The 19,959-nt window shown below is 45.2% G+C and overlaps 1 protein-coding gene across 1 annotated transcript in view; it reads left to right on the top strand.

Moving 5' to 3' along the window:
- dip2ba (disco-interacting protein 2 homolog Ba) overlaps nucleotides 1–19,959 on the top strand; it is a 38,396-nt gene that overhangs the window by 11,580 nt on the left and 6,857 nt on the right. Inside the window, exons 2-24 of the mRNA XM_070968074.1 lie at nucleotides 8,584–8,655; nucleotides 9,955–10,110; nucleotides 10,270–10,395; nucleotides 10,567–10,797; nucleotides 10,886–11,014; nucleotides 11,778–11,897; nucleotides 12,612–12,809; nucleotides 13,108–13,199; nucleotides 13,280–13,390; nucleotides 13,661–13,784; nucleotides 14,042–14,151; nucleotides 14,536–14,638; nucleotides 14,952–15,016; nucleotides 15,116–15,209; nucleotides 15,494–15,613; nucleotides 15,713–15,827; nucleotides 16,250–16,389; nucleotides 16,492–16,628; nucleotides 17,040–17,120; nucleotides 17,219–17,346; nucleotides 17,571–17,685; nucleotides 17,932–18,133; nucleotides 18,255–18,367. Of these exons, the coding sequence (XP_070824175.1) occupies nucleotides 8,584–8,655; nucleotides 9,955–10,110; nucleotides 10,270–10,395; nucleotides 10,567–10,797; nucleotides 10,886–11,014; nucleotides 11,778–11,897; nucleotides 12,612–12,809; nucleotides 13,108–13,199; nucleotides 13,280–13,390; nucleotides 13,661–13,784; nucleotides 14,042–14,151; nucleotides 14,536–14,638; nucleotides 14,952–15,016; nucleotides 15,116–15,209; nucleotides 15,494–15,613; nucleotides 15,713–15,827; nucleotides 16,250–16,389; nucleotides 16,492–16,628; nucleotides 17,040–17,120; nucleotides 17,219–17,346; nucleotides 17,571–17,685; nucleotides 17,932–18,133; nucleotides 18,255–18,367 (2,882 nt within the window). The remainder of the gene's footprint in view (nucleotides 1–8,583; nucleotides 8,656–9,954; nucleotides 10,111–10,269; nucleotides 10,396–10,566; nucleotides 10,798–10,885; nucleotides 11,015–11,777; nucleotides 11,898–12,611; nucleotides 12,810–13,107; nucleotides 13,200–13,279; nucleotides 13,391–13,660; nucleotides 13,785–14,041; nucleotides 14,152–14,535; nucleotides 14,639–14,951; nucleotides 15,017–15,115; nucleotides 15,210–15,493; nucleotides 15,614–15,712; nucleotides 15,828–16,249; nucleotides 16,390–16,491; nucleotides 16,629–17,039; nucleotides 17,121–17,218; nucleotides 17,347–17,570; nucleotides 17,686–17,931; nucleotides 18,134–18,254; nucleotides 18,368–19,959) is intronic.

Below are 19,959 nucleotides of genomic sequence, written 5' to 3'. Positions count from 1 at the left end.
AGTGACAAAAGAGTTCATCTTATTAACTGTTAACTGAGTTAATCTGATTAACTACACCTGTGCTTTAACTACTAGGACAAGTCAAAATTTCTCTGAAAATGATTAAAATGTCAATATTAACAGATCATCAAATTGGTGTGATGATTAACAATTCAGTAGTTAATTTGCAGTCGCTCTTGGCGACAGATTAGCCAGTAAGTGGCAGGGACGCTAACTAATCTGACCAGAAATCAGTCTGGGATTTGGCCTCTCACCTCAGGTGGTCTCATTCATCTGTGCACCAAAGCTGCAAAATCAGCTAGCTTGTTACTTAGCAGCCTATTTTGGTGATAGCGTGCTTCAGGGCAGCCTGACATGAGCAGGCATTAACCTTTCTGCTTACTAACATACAGCCCACTTCTGCCTGTCTGACGTCAGCCGTCTGACTCAGCAGTGAACCAGCTACAGTTGCTCGCCCGCCTTATCACGCCGATGAAGAAACGAGCTCTGACTTTACAGCTTGTCACTGCCAAGATTGTACAACATGACTGTCTTCAGGGAAATACTAGCCAAATTTGAGTGAAAGCATATTAACAGCAGCATAGATGATAGGGGGAGTGTGACATTTAGACGAAAGGTTAGTTAAGTCAGGAATCTGTGATATGGCTGATGGAGAAATATTATAGTTCAGTTGTACACTTCTGGGTTGTTGAGTGTACGCTCTTCTTCAGTTAGGCTTTCTCAATGAGCCAAAAGTAGAAGTAAGCTGTCAGTGCTGTAACTATCCCCAGCTCAAACCTCCACTGTGCCCACACAGCTGGCGAAGAGTGCTGCCTCTGCCAATGTAAAGTGCACAATGTAATAGAAGTAATGGAGGAAGTCGGGTAACACTCTGTCTGCACTCAGACAGCATGTGAATGCTTTAAAAGCTTGGGAGGAACATTAGTTTTTATTCCTTTTGCAAAAATAACTTCAGGATGTTGACCATCCAGTTTGATTTCGGTTTCAGCAGGGCCAACTCCATTGAGCTCGAGGGTTTTCATCCTGTATAGGAAGCCTGATCTGATGAAATGATTAGGTGTTAGGAGTCAGATGGTTGAATTGACACTTGGCCCGCATGTTTATATATGTGTGGGTGTGGGTGTGGGTGTGGGTGTGGGTGTGGGTGTGGGTGTGGGTGTGGGTGTGTCTGCTCATAACATGCACATGTTTTGCAGTGATTAAGGTTTTTTACTGTAAGACTCATCTGAGTGAATGTGTGATTTCCTCACATTTGGGGTACTATCACAGTGATTTTGACGTGAACCTTGTGAGTTGCGTCTTTGTCTTCCTTTATCTTTGTCTCACTTTAGTGTCCTTGAAGTCCCACCAATGCTTCATGGTTTCACTTTCATTTTCAATGCAACTGTCACCTTTCATTACATCCCCTGTGCTGCTCACTCCCTTTGAGCACAGTATCTAAACTTGTTTACTTCCGTTTATATATCTTTGACCGTTAACTGGAAGACCACATAGGAATTTTTCACTTCAGCTGATCTGTGCTAACATGCAGATCTCTTTCCTCTCCTTTAATTATTTTTATCAGGCCTGTAATTCATATTACAGGCCAGTGTTGTCCCCTAAGCTGGAGTTTCTATTGATTAACTTGCTATGGGGTCTGATTGACGAAACCAAACTGAAATCTTCCAGATGATTACAGTGAGATAACTAACCACATTTTGACCCAGCCCTACTCAGTGGTGATTTGACGGCTCAGTGAACTGCTGGTTTCACCCTGAAAGCATCCAAATTCAAAACGAGCCTCTGTTTCCAATCGAGATTCTGTGGAGAGAAATGACTCCCCCAGCCTGTTTCTCAGCTGGCCGGCAGATTCCTTCAGCCGTCCAGAGATCGCTTCATCCTCCCTGTCTGTCTGAAAACCCCCTTGTGGATTAGCTGGCTCCCAGAGGAATTGTAGGCCTGGTTTTGGAGTGGAAAACATTGGCCCTGGAGGTGGGAGGCCTTTTGTACAAATGTTTCGATCACTTTCCTGACATGAACAGAATACTCCCTGAGTGAGAACTCGTGGCTAATATTTAATAGCTGTGATCCAGCGGCTAAGAACAAGTACCTTAAATGAGGGTGAGGGTGTAGATGTTCATTCAGTTGTTTGGTAACTTTCAAGCTCTTATACCTCAACCAACCTAATACTGGTTGGCGATGCTCATTATTTTTAATTAATTGTACCAAAAAAAGTTCCATAAGGTACATTATGTTCATGAATGTTTCACAAGCCCCAGGCAGAAAAAACGGCTAAGCCAAACTCAGAAAACAATCAGTTTTCTTATAATAACGTGAGAAATTCAACATCATCTTAACAACATCATAATAATCCATTATTTGGTGTCTAAAACATCAGAGTGTTATGAAAAATGATTTAGTTCTAGTTGCTTGCTTGACTCCAAAACCTTAAGATTTATGAGGAGATGAGACAAAGATGAGCAGCAAATCTTCCCAATCCATAAACTGGAGCAAAGGAATGTTTGGCATTTTCTTCCAAAATTACTTAAATGATGAACCAATTTTCCAAATAGCTCCCATTTATTTTTCTGTCAATTGACTAATGGGTTAATAGATGACTTGTTTCAGCTCTAAATCACAGAATCAGGATGAAAAATGAAAGAATAAATCATACACAGGAAAGCAAACCCAGAGTGTTGGAGTTCACTTCTTGTCTTGACCAACTGCTTTTAGAGCCTGAACTTTGGAAATAAGCTTCTTCTAACGTCTACTTTAACTAACGACGAGGTGCCATCAAGTGGCCTTGGTGTCACGCTCATTCATATGCATTTCCTGTTAAGAACTATTTACCCATGTTCTCAGCACAGTCTGCCTCTTGTTTCTGTGTTTCTGCTCAGAGTCTCTATAAATAAGATCCTGTGGGTGACGTTAGTTCCTCTCTCAGCCCGTGTTTATGTGTGTATTTACATGTAAATGTGCGCGCTGTGGCTGTTTGTGTGCGTATTTCTGTTTGTGCTCATCGAGCCCCAACGGGAGACTATCTTTATTTTGCCAGTGTCTATTTCTCGTGAGATTGAGTTGTAAGAGTGTTGTATGATCGCACTGCATTTATCACAGACAATGAACCCTGATAAACAAAGACATCTTTGTCCACATCTCACCAGCATCGCTGGCTAGAAGCCCGACTGTGACCTCACAGGGTTAGAGGACAGTCCTACGCTACATGCTCGCTCGGACATTTTTTTGTCATGTGTCCAGACGGAGCGATGTAATCTGTTAGGTTAGATGTAATCTCAGATTACAGATTAGGATAGAGCCAAAAATGCAAACGTTGGATGATTCTCACGATGTAAAAGCAAGGTTTTATTTGCCACTCTCTTTGTAATCTAGGCAGTTATACTGTTGAAGTGTGTGTGTGTGTGTGTGTGTGTGTGTGTGTGTGTGTGTGTGTGTGTGTGTGTGTGTGTGTGTGTGTGTGTGTCTTGATCATGTGTCATGAAGCCTGTGACATGTAGGTGCCTGTGTGCAAGCAGGGAGAGGAACTGATACTGTGAGGCAAGAGGAAATTGTGGGTGGCAGAAATAGTCATGTCACTTCCTCCCAGAGCTGGATACTACCAGGCTAATCTGCCCACAGTAATTACAGAGCTATACCAGTGGGGGGCTAAATACGTGTGTGTGTGTGTGTGTGTGTGTGTGTGTGTGTGTGTGTGTGTGTGTGTGTGTGTGTGTGTGTGTGTGTGTGTGTGTGTGTGTGTGTGTGTGTGTGTGTGTGTGTGTGTGTGTGTGTGTGTGTGTGTGTGTGTGCGTGTGAGTAAGGGGGTCGCAAGGGTCTGTACATAGTAAGGATCTGTTACTGCAATCCCGACAGAAAATGACACACACCGTTTTTAATGAGATGACATCGGTGTTGTTGCCACATCCTTGACTGAAACGTAAAAGATTGACTCACTGCCGTTTGAAAATGGGTAAAACCTGTTCATACATGTTGTTAATGCCCTTGTGGAAAGCTGAGGGTGCTGAGGAGTGGCTAATCAGCTGATTCCCAAAGCCAGTCAGGACCCCCACCACACACACAACCTGCCTTGTACTTTACTGACTTTAATCTTATTGTTCCTGTGTGTGTGTGTGTGTGTGTGTGTGTGTGTGTGTGTGTGTGTGTGTGTGTGTGTGTGTGTGTGTGTGTGTATGTGTGTGTGTATGTGTGTGTGTGTGTGTGTGTGTGTGTGTGTGTGTGTGTTAACTACAGTCCAGACTCTCTTCTGTCTGTTAGCATTAACAATTAGCTCATCATTTTGTCTTGAGAGGAGACATTAGCCCAGCAGTGACCTCTGACTGATATTAATACCCCCAGAAACTGTGCTGGCTCCTTGTTTTATTGCTTTGTGGGTTCTGCTGGAGTGTTTTCATCATCCGCTCTCATGTTCATATACATTCACATTCATCTCTAACCCAGGGTGCTTCCTCTATACTAAAAGAACAACTCAAGTCACAAGTCACTTTCACACTCGCTCTTTCAAATTGCCAGTGGCCTTTTCATTAAGAAAATGTGCTGTCACCACAGAACGGATGGGAAACGTTAGCATTAAAATGTGCTTCACTAAGCCTCTCAGGCAGAGAGGAGCATTTTCCAAAATCACCAACAGTTTTTCACAGGCCAGCCAACATCAGTGAAGAAGAAAAGGGAGTGTCACAGTGTAAAAGTTGGCAGCAGGTGTTGCTCTGATTGAAAGAGTAGCTGGGCAGCACACTGGCTGTGCTGCTGGAGTTTTATGGAAGCGTCTGAGGCTTGTACCAAAGCGCTGTTTGCTGATCGGGGCAGCTGGAATTAAACCGCTCGTTCACATTATCAACACAAACCTCTTTTAAATCCACTATTAATTTCACCCGTTGCTGAATGAGCTGCACTCTGGCATCAGGTCTCAGGTGCTTCTGGATTTCTCCCAGTTCATTTGTGTGTTCCCCACACAGCGTCGTCTCAGAACCATAACCTCAGCCTTTGTTTCCCAGCCCTCTCTGACTGTGTGCTGTTCTCATAACGCTGATCATTACTCATCATTTGTTCACCACTGATGTGGTTATTAGTGTTCCACTTTAGGTTTGTTTTAGAAACCAAATACTTAGTGCATTGTTAATGGTGACCTAAGAAACAAGTGTCAGCTGCAGTCAGATGACTCATAGTTTCAGCTGCTTGGAAAACCTGATGGAAATGACCATCAAGGCATTCATGTTTAGGACCCTTTAAACACTGTGGCATCTGGACAGCTAGTGTTTTTCTTCGAGTCCTTTGGTGTAAGTAATCTGAATGTAGTCTGTGATTAGACCATTCCTCAAGAAGGATGTAAGAGGGGGAAATCTGCTTTATTATCTCTCCCAATAAACTTTGTTTATATTTCCATGAGGGCGTTAGACCTCATCCTGGTGTTCATGAAGGCCCAGATATTAGAGGTCCACCTTTCCGGAGGCGTCAGTCGACTTTATCCATCTCAAAACATTTTTAGAAATTGTAACCTCACGCGTAATTGTAATCGCGCATTGTTTAACCAGCATTTGGCGGGAGTTTTGTACAAATATGAAAGGATATGTTTGATGACCTCAACCGCCACGGTGCGCATGGATTGATGCACAGCACACGGATGAGCTGCACAAACACAAAAGGCTCTCATGTGCTGGATCAGACTGGAGAATGCCAGCGCAGATTAAAACTGAAGTGGTCACTAATGCCTGGATGCATGACTTGTACTGTAAAATCCCTTTATGTCCCAAAGCGCTTTAGCTCGCTATAATTATTGGTGTGACTTGTGTGTGTGTGCGACTCTATCCTCTCTGTGTGACCCTGCGCCGTCAGCTGTGAGAGGATCAGGCCCTCTCTCTGACTCGCCCGTCGTGAGGTCAGAGGTCAACAGTCACTGTCATCTCCTCTTGAATGAGCTCTGAAGCGGCTGCATTGGTCAGCCTGTTACCACAAGCAGCTTGATGAAGACAAACTTAACAAGCATGGATGACCGGAGGTGGGATTATGATGATCGCTTACAGAAATGACACGACCTCTGTCACTCTGAGACATTTTTCACCAGGGTGGAATAGTTTATCAAAATATTATCAACATTGCGATGTCCAAGTCGCAGGGGCAGCAAAAAAAAATGTTACATTTGTCACAACACACAATCTTTTTTTTTTTGTGCATGTCGTTCAGCCCTACTTTCCACTGACCCAGGCAGAGCAGGTCCAGCCTTTGCCTGGACAACCAAACCCACCTGGTCCTGGTTTGACACACTGACACACATCGCGCAGAGAGGCCCTGTAATGCCCACTCCGGGCTCAGTCAGCATTCATTCCTCTGTGTACTGTAGCACCAGTTAACCTGCACCAGCTGTGTATACACACACACACACACTCTCACACACATACACAGATACATTAACTTCCCGCACCTCCGGGGACTTTTTGGCCAGTGAGCTCGCTCTCCTGGCCAGTTGGCCCTCTCTGTTAGCGCGGTGCTCTCCAATCAGCACATTCCTCTTTCTCTAGACAGACACAGGGAGACAGTTTTGGCAGTGCACACACAGGGTGGGGTAACGCTCATATCCTGTCCCCTGACCTCAGATTACACACACACATGCACACACACTCACTGTACTGTTTGGTCATTCTCACACTCAGAAAAAAAACACATTCTTGCTCTCAAAATGTACAACTTCTGCTCTGTTTTGAAGCAGCTGTCACAGTCACTCTTTCAACCCAGAGCCCTCGGTGTCTCTCTGCCCGCTGCCAGCCACAGAGCCAGTGTGGTCGTGCCAGTCCATGCCTGTTGTTATGCCCCCACACCAACACAGACTCTCCTCTGTCTGTGTTAATGACCGCCCTCCCTCCATCTTTCCATCCCTCCATTCCTCCCTCCGGGCACCGCTCGGGCACCGGCGCTAGGCTTGACAGAACCCTGTTTCCAACAACAATGACTCTCCAGTCCACTACAATTAATTTGCCGCTGATTGCTGCGCTTGCACGTCTGTCTGTGAGAGTTTTCCTCTTCATAAACAAGCCCGTGGCATGTCTAAGAGGAGGAGAAACAAAGAAAAAGAGACTGTAACGCGCATTTGCTGCTGTGTTTTTTCTCCCAAGTAGATTTGTGTGAACCCAGGCATGAAGGCAGAGCTGAATGCTGGCTGCCCCATTTGAGCTGTTTTACTCAGTGAATGACAAAGCGCTCTGCACTCAATCACACACTCCCTCTCTCTAAAACTGTCTCTGACTTTGTTTTGCACTGTTTTTTTTCCTTGCTCTGCAAATGTTGTGCACTCACTCTGCTCCATCTTTCTTCCCCCATTTGTCATGATTTCACAGTGTTGTGAAACCTCAAGAGTTTTCTGCACGGGAAGGATCAGAAATCTGCACAACTCCAGATCAGCCCATACAGCCCATCTGTGCACTCAGCTTCATCTCTGATTCTGCTCTTTTTCATATGCCACACACCAGGGGGATAGTGACCAGAGTGTCTGAAAGTTTAAAGACACAACATGCAGAATCTGAGTCTCACATGGGTTTCCCCACCCTGCGCTGGCTTATCCAGCCCACCACCCTTCAATCTGCTCTTGAACCTTGGCTCCCCCTCTCCTCATTTTCTTTCCATTGTTGTTTCATACTCACGCCGGACCGTTCTTCCCTCTCGCTTCTGCCAGTGACTCTCACCATGTTTTTATCGCCTCACCCGGCCACAACCCTCTCCTCCCTGTTATCTTTGATTTTCTCCTTTTTTCCTCCTCTCAGCGGGTGACTCGTTGTCACCGGTTAGAGTGTGGAGGAGGTGTCGGGATTGAGGCTAAGCAGTCCTTTGGCATGAAGCACTTGACGGTGCTATCGCTGGACACAGAGGAAGGGGAATAACTGAGAGAGTTTGAAGTAGTGGGATTGTTTGTGTGTACAAAGGAAGTGTGTATATATGTCCGTTAGCTGGATAGGGTGTGTCCTGCATGCATGTTTGCTACACAAGCAGACTGTGTGTTTTGGGGTCCCTGTTAAGTGGACTTTGTCTCGCCTCTGTCGCTCTCCAGTAAACTCTGGAAGCAGTGGGAGTCCTGCCAGTCCAAGGCCGAATGAGGAAGGGAAGGGGTGGGGCTGGGTTTACAGTGGGAAAGGGGGGGGGGGGGGGTGAGATAAATCGTTGAGTCCCATGTGAAACTGGCTCACATGGCTTCCTTTTTGCTCTGCTTACTATCCCAACTGCTCCAGATAGCCTTCAGTTTTGCCATTGTTCTCTGCCTGGCGCAGATATCGGCTAGTTGCCGTAATCATATTTGGGTTTCATAGCCCAGAGGAGGTTTTTGTGCGCTCATCATGTTTGTTCACCGGGGCTGATGTAAGGCCAAACAATGGTGTTATCTCCTCGCCTGGTTGTAAATGGACTGGCCTATCAACATGTGGACTTCAGTAGATTCAGTTTAAAGAGGATTATTATTATGACTCAACCACTGCAAATGTATTAGCTAAAGCAGAGGCTGTGTGTGCTTTATCTGGTTTATGTGTGTGCTTGTGTGCGCAGTTGTCTGGTGTTTGTGTGGTAATTATGACTAACATGACGGTGTGGTGTCGCTGTCCTCTCCCCTAGGTGACATCACGCAGAAGGGCTATGAGAAGAAGAAAGCCAAGCTGCTGGCCTCCTACATCCAGCATTTGCCAAGTGAGACCAGCTCTTCTTCTGCTCTTTGTTTTTCACTTCTAAGCCCTGCTCCTCTCTTTCCTGTGTAATTTACACATAATCTTTCAGCGTTCTTGGTCCTGGTCACTCGGGGATGTGGACATTTAAAGAACTCTGGATGTGCTCATGGTTCTTCCCCATCTGTATAGAGAGTATATAAAAAAAACTATATAATTGTGGTTTTAGATATGATTTCTTTCAGATGAATTCAAAAAAGTAACTTCACTGAATGTCCAGTGTGACTTTAATTCTTTGTCCAAGCTGACCAAGAGAATTTCTGGCTTTCTGTGGCACTCTAGTGGCCAAAATATGAATTGCACATAAGATAACCAAACACAGTAACAGCCAACAACTTCTCTCATAACTGCACCACTCAAGCAAATCCCCAGAATAACAAAAGCACGGTGTTCTTCAGTCTGCGCTGTCGACTGTGAAGCTGTGAGCACAATTAGCATAAACCACAGTCGGTTTACAAGCAGTTGCAGAAACAAGGAAGTCCCAGAGTTTCACTGTACTACTGTGAGCCAGTTACCTCTGTCCTCGCTGGTAAGCTGATCTGTTCAGTTCTTCTCACTCAGCTGACTCGCATGAGGGTGTGGTGTTTCCTCAGGAAAAATTGCACCACATTAGCATTGGCATGAAAAAGTCCTTCCTGATGTGTCACTGTAAGCTAATTTAAAAAAGCGGAATACTTAACTTCCCTCCCTGTTAGTTGAACCTTGGCCCGTTTTGGCTGGAGCACACTGGAAATTGAAAAGAATCTAAATCTCACATGAATAATTTCCTTATATAATACTCAAATTCCTATGGTTTTTAGTGGGTTCTGTTTCCAGTCGTGTCATAGGCAGCTTGGCCTGGATGTCAAAGCAGGAATGGGGAAGCATTGAAGCTCCAAAGGTCCCCTCTTGCTCGTTGTTATCCCTCTGAACCATCATCTCCTCAGAGGCTCTGTTGCCCAGGCCCTCTGGGACGAGAGGACAGCTGACTGAAAATATATTTGCTCAAATCTAGCCTAGTTTCATGGACTGCGTTAATAGGATAAGTTGCATCAGTCAAGTACATGTCCTTATTTCACTTCATGCACAGAGGCTCTGTAGTGAGGCTAAATTTAGAGTGCTTCTGGGATATCATATAATATTTATGCCTACATGTAGCTGTAATGGCATTATGTAAAGCAAATGTGTCCAATGTTACAAAAGCTCATGTTTGTTTCTTGTTTAGAAATGTTGCCATACATGTGTTTTTTTATTGACTTTGCACAAACCTGTTTCTGCTCTGTAGATGTGGATCTGTCTCTGCCAGATGTGCAGCTGTCCCCAGGCCATAGTGCCGACCCCAGCCCCAGTCCCGAAGCCCCGGGCCCCTCCACATCTTCTGCCTCCAAACACCACCATGCACACCGCAGTGGAGGGGCCAGGGATGAGCGCTACAGATCAGGTACACAGTGTACATAAAAAAACAAAACAAAGCAAACAAACAAACCGTAAAACACATTAAATGAACACCATTGAGGAATAACACACCATCAGCCTGTCAGCTTACTTTTCTGTCTACCTCACTCGTTTGTCTCGCTGTCTATTTTTACCGTCTATGCAGACATCCACACAGAGGCTGTGCAGGCAGCACTGGCCAAACACAAAGAGGAGAAGATGGCACTGCCCATGCCAACCAAGAGACGCTCAGCCTTTGTTCAGTCTCCCATAGATACCTGCACACCTCCAGGTAAGCTACATGTCTCACACTCAGTGGGCAGCTGGTCAGTGTCATATAATTGGACCTGCTTTCCAATCAGAAACCACTTGATGCCTCCTTTTAAGGAGGGCAAGGAAAATTCTAAATATGTCCTTTCAGGGTAAAATATTGTTAAATAATCAGGATTTTCCCTCCCATCAGACACATCTTCTGCATCAGAGGATGAGGGCTCACTGCGCAGAAAGGCAGCTCTCAGTGCAGTGCTGGCCCAGAGCCTGCAGAGCCCCGATTACTGGATCAACCGCTCCGTCCAAAGCTCCTCCACGTCCTCGTCTGCTTCCTCCACCCTCTCCCATGGAGAGCCCAAGACCCAGCCCCAGCTCCAACCCGCTGCTTCCCTGTTGGCCGACGTACTGGCCCACACACGCATCGGTACACTTCACAGATAAATAGCTCCAATATTAACAAATACATAACAGTGACGGTTGGCTGTTGACGCTCACGTTCTCTTCTCCTCCAGAAAACAGTGTCCCCCCAGATGTGACATCCTCCACTCCCCAGGAGAGAGGGTCCAGGGTGGACCTGCCTCCAGCGGTCAGGGGCATGAGCCGTGGACAGAGCCGCTCCAGCATGCTGGATACAGCTGACGGTACACTCATACAAGCCAGGATGTTAATAGATGTCTGTTGGTGGCATAAATGCGTGTATCAGTGTGTCTGCTACCGCAAGGAGAAAAATCACATTAATCTTCTGTTCTTGAAACGTGCCTACTGTCACCTGGTTGTCTATATTCTTCAGACTCGGAGGTTAAACCGTTCCCATGCTCTAATCACAGACGTTTTGCATTGACTGTGTGCAGTGATGAACTGATTGGAGGGCTTCTGAATCAATATCAATCTGCCCATGTTCACCATCTTCAACATCATCCTCATTTCACTGTGTGGTGATTGCTGCTAACCACAGATGTTTTCTGTTCTTTCTTTTGGGTCCATTAATCCTGTCCCTGTCTTGCCTTTCATTTAAAAAAGGAAAAAGAAAAGGTAATATAAATCGAACCCGGGGAAGGGGAGGGATGCTGAAGACGCCCAGATCAGCTTGCTTTCCAACCTGATGTCTGTCTCTCTGTCTTTATGTCCATCTTGTGTCATAGGTTTAGACGTAGAGAACCTCCTATATTTGTTTTCCTAAAGATCGTCCAATCTGTGTCTCCTCGAGCACCAGTTTTCCCTTTTGAACTCTTCCTGCTGCTGATTCTGAACCTGACTGTGTGCTAGTGCGTAGGGTTCTGCCTGCGTTCGAGTGTGTGTGAAAGTAGACTTTGTGTTAGAATAGAAGTGCATGTGTGGGTGTGCGCGTGCCGTTTGGTTGTTTGCATATGTTTGTGACGGTAGCTGTTTTTGGTCTTTGTCCAGGCGTGCCTGTCAACAGCAGGGTGTCCACTAAGATCCAGCAGCTGTTGAACACACTCAAACGGCCGAAGAGACCACCACTCAGTGAATTCTTCGTCGATGACTCTGAGGAGATTGTGGAGGGTGAGGCACATTGTGTGCACATGCAGCCATGTTCTGTTAGAATAAACAGGAAGAGGTTGGACTGAAATAATAACAGGTGTAAGCTGTCACATCAGCATGTCTATCATGCATGAGTTTCACCATCCCAAATAGGCTTAAACAATATCTAATTTTTTTGGATGTGTGTCTTCATTCAGATTGGGTTTGGTGTTTTTTACTGCTTTGATTTTGGGGTTCCTCGCCTTTTGAATGACCTGTCTGAGGAGATCAGGGCTGTAAACTCTTTAAAATCACTTAAAAAAAACACTTTTTAGAAATTGGTTTCTGGTAATATCATTTGTTTACTGACATTTTAGTTTGTTTTACTCTCTTTGTGTTTTATAGTGGGTTTAGTTTTTATTGTAAAACACTTTGTAACTGTGTTTTGAAAGGTTCTATATCAATGTATGTATTGTGATATCAGTGTTAGATTTTTTTCCATTGCTTATACAGCTATTGGCATTGCTAACACAACTGGGAAATACTGCATAGCATCTGTAATTAATGGAAGCTCAACAGAAAAAAACATTGTGTTCTTTGCTGTTGAATGACTCAATCTTTGTCATCGTTTACACATTATAAACTACTATCATTTTCAGACAGAAAACATGTTGCTCTTAGTGTTACACTCTTACTCAGAGCTTCTCCTACTCATCTGCTGCCTCCCCTCTCATCTGTACCTCTGCTGTTGTCCAGTGCCCCAGCCAGACCCCAACACCCCGAAGCCAGAGGGACGCCAAATCATCCCGGTGAAAGGGGAGCCCCTCGGAGTGGTCAGTAACTGGCCTCCTGCCCTGCAGGCTGCCCTGGCCCGCTGGGGGGCCACCCAGGCCAAGAGCCCTGCCCTCACTGCTCTAGATATCACCGGCAAACCCCTCTACACACTCACATACGGTGAGAGTGATGGTGGCTTCAACTCATAGATGTAATGTAGACAGTAAACAAAATGTTTTTGTTCAGCTTCTCATGGTATTTTGTCCATCAAATGTAAATGTGAGATATATCTCTTACATATGAGCTGGCTCAACTGAATAAATACTCATTGGCCTGAGCAGAACAACACCTACATTTCCTCTAGTGTGGAGCCATAGTGGGCTGTGAAGGTCAACTGTCCTGGATCAGTTATACAACAGTAATACATGGATAGCAAAGAGGACATTTCAAAATCATCATTCGCTTTTCTTCTCCACAGGCAAACTGTGGAGTCGCAGCCTGAAACTGGCATACACGCTGCTGAATAAACTGGGCACCAAGACAGAACCTGTCCTACAGGCTGGAGATCGGGTAAGAGTCTTCTCAGTCACCTCTCAGTATGTAAAGTACAAAGGAACATGACACGGAACATGAGTTTTTCTGTCTCTTAGGTGGCGCTGGTGTATCCAAACAGTGACCCTGGCATGTTCTGGGTGGCTTTCTATGGCTGCCTGTTAGCAGAGGTCATCCCTGTGCCCATTGAGGTACCGCTGTCACGACAGGTAACGATGTTACTGTTGTCAGGTCAATTCCTCTGTGCTGATCACTGAAAAATACAAAATCAGATGGAATTCTTTATGCTTGCAGTCATCACCATGCCTATGTATATACTGTATGGTGCCTCATTTCTGGTATGGTCACATAAAAAGTATTGATTTATTTGATAAAACACCGACAGCTGGAGTGTATGTGTGGGTTTTAATTGTCACACATTTGTGTACTGGTCTCTCCTTGTGTGTCAGAAGTCTCCTGACCCTTGTCTCTCTCCATAGGATGCAGGCAGCCAGCAGATTGGCTTCCTGTTGGGCAGCTGTGGTGTTAGTCTGGCGCTGACCAGTGAGGTATGTCTCAAAGGGCTGCCCAAGACACCAAACGGAGAGATCATCCAGTTCAAAGGTCAGTCTCTTTGGGAGCCATTAGACAGACGGATTAAAGGCGATATACAGTGTGATGTTCACCGGCCAATTTAGGGCCACGCTGTGTGAGTGGGTGGCTCTGTGGTCACTCTGCTTGTTAAGTGTTGGCTGAGGTTGCAAGGTGAACATTGTCAGTTTAGCTCTAAATTAGTTAGGCTCAACACACCTTCTTATTTCTTCGTGTCAGCTAAAATATCTCTGTGTGTTTCTTTGTGGTGTTGTGATGATGTTTACCAGGATGGCCGAGGATGAAATGGGTAGTGACAGACACCAAGTACCTGACCAAACCATCCAAAGACTGGCAGCCTCACATCCCCACTGCCAACACAGACACCGCCTACATAGAGGTATATAAGGTCACACTTTTTTGCATTTCTGTTCTGGTTAACGATCAAATTTTAATCGATTTTGCTCAAATGCATTATAGAAAGATGTAGCTCCTGTTTATATTGCACTTGTATTTATTAAATCCTCTATCCTAATAGAAATCCTGATCATCTGACTTTCCTAAATTTTTGAGTGACAGTGTGTCAAAGCCTTTGCCAATCCTGCCCCAGAACTGAAACATCCTGCATGACAAACTTTGGAAAGGAAATGAAAAGTTATCTCTGGAGCAGTTATGGAAAACATACATTACCTACATGTTTATAATTATTATTACTGGTTTGTTTCCAGGTGGCTTGTACTCTCATTTAACTTTGCCAATGTTTGTGTGTTTTCTTCCATCGAAGTACAAAGCCAGTAAGGAGGGGACAGTGATGGGAGTTGCTGTGTCCAAGATCTCCATGTTGACCCACTGCCAAGCGCTGACGCAGGCCTGTAACTACTGTGAAGGTCAGAGCTCAGCGCCTTATGTCACTTATGTCTCTCCTGCATCTCTGTCTCTCTATTATAGTGTGTGTAAGGGCGATATACTCTGTAAACGAAGCCTTAAAAATTAATTTTACTAAGTTCAGCAGTGCCCTTCGGCAGCTCATTTCATTGGTGGCCGGCCCCATAATTTATTTTCATTCTCTCAAAGAGGGGCACCTCAGAGAAGATTAGCAGAGGATCATCAGTAAAGAGAATAAACACTCTAAAGGACCACAAAAGGACATTTTTGGTGGTACCCAAGTGATGCTTCTTTGACACATTTTTTGTGTTTTAGGGGAGACGCTGGTCAACGTGTTGGACTGCAAGAAGGATATGGGCTTGTGGCATGGCGTCTTAACGGTGAGAGTGAATATTTGTACTGCGTATCCAGATTAGTAGACTTTTTGAACTTTGGCTTGTAGCTCACTGTGATATTGACAAAATGTGTATTTTTTCCAGAGTGTCATGAACAGAATCCACACCATCACAGTGCCGTATGCGGTCATGAAAGCATGTCCCATGTCCTGGGTGCAGAGGGTCCACATTCACAAAGGTTCAGCCAATGGCCATCCTTACTTTTCTATTCCATATTTGTGTATATATATATGTATGTATGTATGTATGTGTATATATATATATATATGTGTGTATGTGTGTGTGTGTGTGTATTAGTACAGTATAGATGAAGTTAAATTTAAAAATTGGTATGATGTAAAAGATTTTATTTCAAATGATAAAAGTAAACACTGAAACCTGTAAGACCATGAAGCTACCACAAACTATGCATTTAGAGTCTAAGTTCACCATGTGTAACGTCTTTCCTTTACCCTCTGATAGCACGTGTGGCCTTGGTGAAGTGCCGCGACCTCCACTGGGCTATGATGGCCCACAAGGACCAGAGGGACACCAACCTGTCTTCCATACGCATGCTTATTGTGGCTGATGGAGCAAACCCATGTGAGTCACTTCTCCTGCACCAGGAGTAGTAATGCACAGACATGTTTTGGACTATTTCCATCTGTTGTGGTAACATTTTTGTGTACCGTTTGTTTTCAGGGTCTGTGTCGTCGTGTGATGCTTTCCTGAATGTATTTCAGTCTCACGGTCTGAAGCCTGAGGTGATCTGTCCATGTGCCACCTCTCCTGAGGCCCTGACTGTGGCCATACGCAGGTACATCTGCATACTCGCATGCTCTTCGTCCCTGAATGGACAAAGCAAACGCTGACTCAGGAGAGAGCCTGTCATGTCCACGAGTGCGCGGGGAGGGCTATTCAGTTGGTTGCAATCTGCAGCCTCCGCACTAGATGCCACTAAATCTTACACGCTGGACCTTTAAAACCTTTGTTGTGTTTCTATTGACATGTAAACAACTATTTTGTAACGGCCTGACTTGTAGGAAGGAGGAAGTAAACCCAAAATAGGGGAAAAGAGACAGATAAGCAGAGAGACTTGTGGTTTTGACACCACCTGCTGTGATAGATAAATACTCTGAAAGCAGTGCACTTTGAAACTGAGACTTGTTTTGTGCATCTGTTACCTCTCTGCTGCCCTCCTGTCTGACCCGTTCCCTTCTCCTTTTGCCTTCTGTGCAGGCCTGGTGCACGAGGAGCTCCTCTACCAGCCAGGGCCATCCTGTCCATGGCCGGCCTGAGCCACGGTGTGATCAGGGTGAACACAGAGGACAAGAACTCTGCTCTCACTGTTCAGGATGTGGGCCACATCATGCCTGGAGGTTAGCGGTTGGCTTTAATTGGCACTGCAGGCATTTACTGTATATCCTTTGAGGTACGTAAATATGGGTGATGTTGACATTGTGGCCTGTTGTGCATTTCAGCTCTGATGTGCATTGTGAAACCAGACGGGCCTCCTCAACTGTGCAAGACGGACGAAATAGGAGAGATTGTGATCAACTCTCGGGCCGGAGGCACCATGTACTACGGCCTGCCCGGAGTCACCAAGAACACATTCGAGGTCGGTCTAAGTTTAAAAGCCATGTTTAAGAACCATATGACTTATTCCACATCTGTTCTTGATGCACTACAGTACAGCAACATGCTGCGGCTGTTGAATACAGAATATTTGGTATGAACCTGACGACCCCAGCTGGTTGAGGAAATGGATGGATCGGAGAAGAAGCACAGATTTCATCCACTAGATGGAGCCACAGTTGTCATTAGTCTGTAACTTTGTGTTTATTTGCTCATTTATTGATGACAGGACTTTTAAGAACCTGTTCCCAATCAGTCCCTAGGTCTGTCCAATACATTTTTTCATTTGAAATCTTTTAGGCAATAAACCACCTCTAAGTTAAATTTTAACTGCAGATTACAACTCTAGTGAATGTATTTTAGTCCAAATGTTGATTTCTTTGTTAATCTGTAGGTGATCCCCGTCAATCAAGCTGGAGCACCCATAGGAGAAATTCCCTTCAGTCGGACCGGTCTGCTTGGATTTGTGGGACCGGTAAGACACAAATACACAAATAAAAATTAAGCTCTCTGAAGACATAAAGGTGGTGAGACGGTTGCTTTCCCTGCTGAGTGAAACTGTCTGCTCCACAGGGCAGTCTGGTGTTTGTTGTGGGGAAGATCGAGGGGCTACTGATGGTGAGCGGGCGCCGCCACAACGCCGATGACCTGGTGGCTACTGCGCTGGCTGTGGAGCCTGTCAAAACAGTTTACAGGGGGAGGTGAGACTGCTCATAGCAGGGTGTGTGAGTACACAGGCAACAGCAAAGAAGGCCATTTCAGCAATACATGTGCCCGTATGGGCAGTGATGATTTCATTATATTTTAGGGAAACAGCTCCTGAATATCCTCCCACAAGTGAACAGTCCCTTTAACATCCCGCAGCCTCTCCCCGCGTGCTGGTCCAGAGTGTGTGAGAGCTGGTTTCTCTGTTGTCGTCATGCAGGATTGCTGTGTTCTCAGTGACCGTGTTTTATGATGAGAGGATAGTGATTGTGGCAGAGCAGAGGCCTGACGCCAGCGAGGAGGACAGCTTCCAGTGGATGAGTCGAGTACTGCAGGTGAGTCAGTGTCACCTACTGTAAATATTCAATCTATTTTCTTATTTTTTCTGATTTACGTCTACTAACTCTCACTATGTCACAGATTCTCCTTTTAATGTCTTCTGTTTGAGTTATGTGCCTTTCAAAATAAAAGTTTCACTGACTCAGCAACACTCAGCCTTTTCTTAGAAGGACATTTTATGATCTGCTCTTTTACTTTCACATTCATCAAACTATATTAAGTGATGTCTATTTTCTGCTTAGGCCATTGACAGTATCCACCAGGTCGGCCTGTACTGCCTCGCGCTCGTCCCGGCCAACACCCTCCCAAAGACGCCCCTTGGAGGCATCCACATCTGTGAAACCAAGCAGAACTTTCTGGAGGGAAACCTGCACCCCTGTAATATCCTCATGTGCCCCCACACCTGTGTTACTAACCTGCCCAAGCCTCGCCAGAAACAGCCAGGTAGACCACCTTAGGCCGGATCTGCTGATGATCACCATGAAGCAGAGAAGGAAGTGTTTTCTGCCGTACTGTGGGTTGTGCTGCTGGTATCATGACTCTGATTTGTCTTTTATCTGTTCAGTGGACGTCGGTCCTGCTTCTATGCTGGTCGGCAACTTGGTGGCAGGGAAGCGGATCGCCCAGGCCACAGGCAGAGAGCTGGGTGTGGTGGAGGACCAGGATCTGATCCGCAAGGTACAGTTTGGCCACACAGACCCTGAACCAAGCACTGACCCTAGAATAAGTACCAAAAGCTTAAAAGTGGACCATTCTTTTTGAGTGACTTTCTCAGCACTTTAATTTAAGTTACTGTGAACTGTTAAATCTCCAGAAATCTAAATCTGACACCTGGACAGTGAGACAAAATTTCTGCTAATGAACTGTGTACTGTTACCGTCCTTGGTCACTGTATATATTACACAGTATATTAGACGATTGTTGATTCATACTGTTGCACGCCATTTACACCTGGTATTGAAATGCATTATATATCAAGACATGTGGTTCAGATCAGCAAAACACTTGTCAAGACAAGGTGTGGAATGTGATCAGACCTGCCTGACCACATCTGGGGGTAGTCTGGCTCATAAGGTGTTCAGATCTTAGGTAGGTGTAAACAGAATCTGTACAACGTGCGGCACAACTGAGCATTAATACAGATGTTTATGAAGTTTCCCCAAACTCAAAAAAATCTTTAAGGGAGCCTGGGGCTGATTTTCTGCCACCTCATATTACTCACATGCATTCATAACGTGAACACATTAAAAATAGCAGGTGTAAACACAAACACAAGATGGGATCGTTTGTCCAGCTGACAGATCCAGATCCAGATCCCACCAGGTGTAAATGGGGTGCTAGTTGGGCAAAACAATGACCTTTTATGACATGAACTTGGGCTCGAGGAAATTGTCATGGGCATTTTTTAAACTGTTTTCTGATGATTTATATCCAAAACCGTTTATGAAACACAAATCTGTTCAAATGAAACTGATGAATAATCTGGACGTGCTCTGAATGTGTTTACAAGTCAGCAGAATATAGATACTGATGTCTTATCCTAAATATCTTGTTGTTCTGCCTTTACTTTGCTTGGGTTGGGCTGTAGCTCTGTATGTGGCCCACCATGATGGTAAGGCTCTAGCCGGGCCCCCACCCGTCTTTGCTTCTGCTGCTTCTGTCAGTCAGATGTGCTTTTGCAGCCTGACGGCCACCAGCCACAGCTTTGGCCCGACGCACAGAGATGACTGTCCAGGCTGAGTCCTTGGCCAGCAGGGGTCCACACACTTTAACTAACACACAGTCAAACATTAAGACTGAAGTTAAGTGCCGTTCTCCATTTATCAGTGTCCCATATCAGACTCTCTCTGCCATCACCTTCTAAGATGGGAGTTGGCCAGCAGCCTTCTAGCTTTGCCAAAGCAAAGCTCAGCAGTAAACTACATTAAGTCATCCACTCTAAGTGAATTCAAGTTTCCTCTCTTTCTTTAAGGTGGTAATGCAGTCTCCTTGCATATTGCAGACCATGTGATCATACACTGATCATGCATTATGCTCGTATCTTTTAATAAACCCTCCAAATAAAAGTATTCATTAGGAACATTCTGGTGTGCACCTCTGCTCGCTGTGTTCACTGTGATGCTCCCACGTGTAGCATGGCTTGAAGAGTGGTCCGGGCAGCTGGTCTGCATGATGTGACTCCTGATTCCTTGTTGATCAGAGCACGACCTGTTGTCTGACTGGGGGAGAGAGAGAGAGAAAGTGGCACAAAGGATGACTTCCAGCCAGTT

This window comes from Chaetodon trifascialis, chromosome 8 (genome assembly GCF_039877785.1).
Source record: "Chaetodon trifascialis isolate fChaTrf1 chromosome 8, fChaTrf1.hap1, whole genome shotgun sequence".
In the NCBI taxonomy this organism is placed as follows: domain Eukaryota; kingdom Metazoa; phylum Chordata; class Actinopteri; order Chaetodontiformes; family Chaetodontidae; genus Chaetodon; species Chaetodon trifascialis.
Note: the sequence above shows the minus strand (reverse complement) of the source record. Positions and strands in the feature narration are given on the sequence as shown.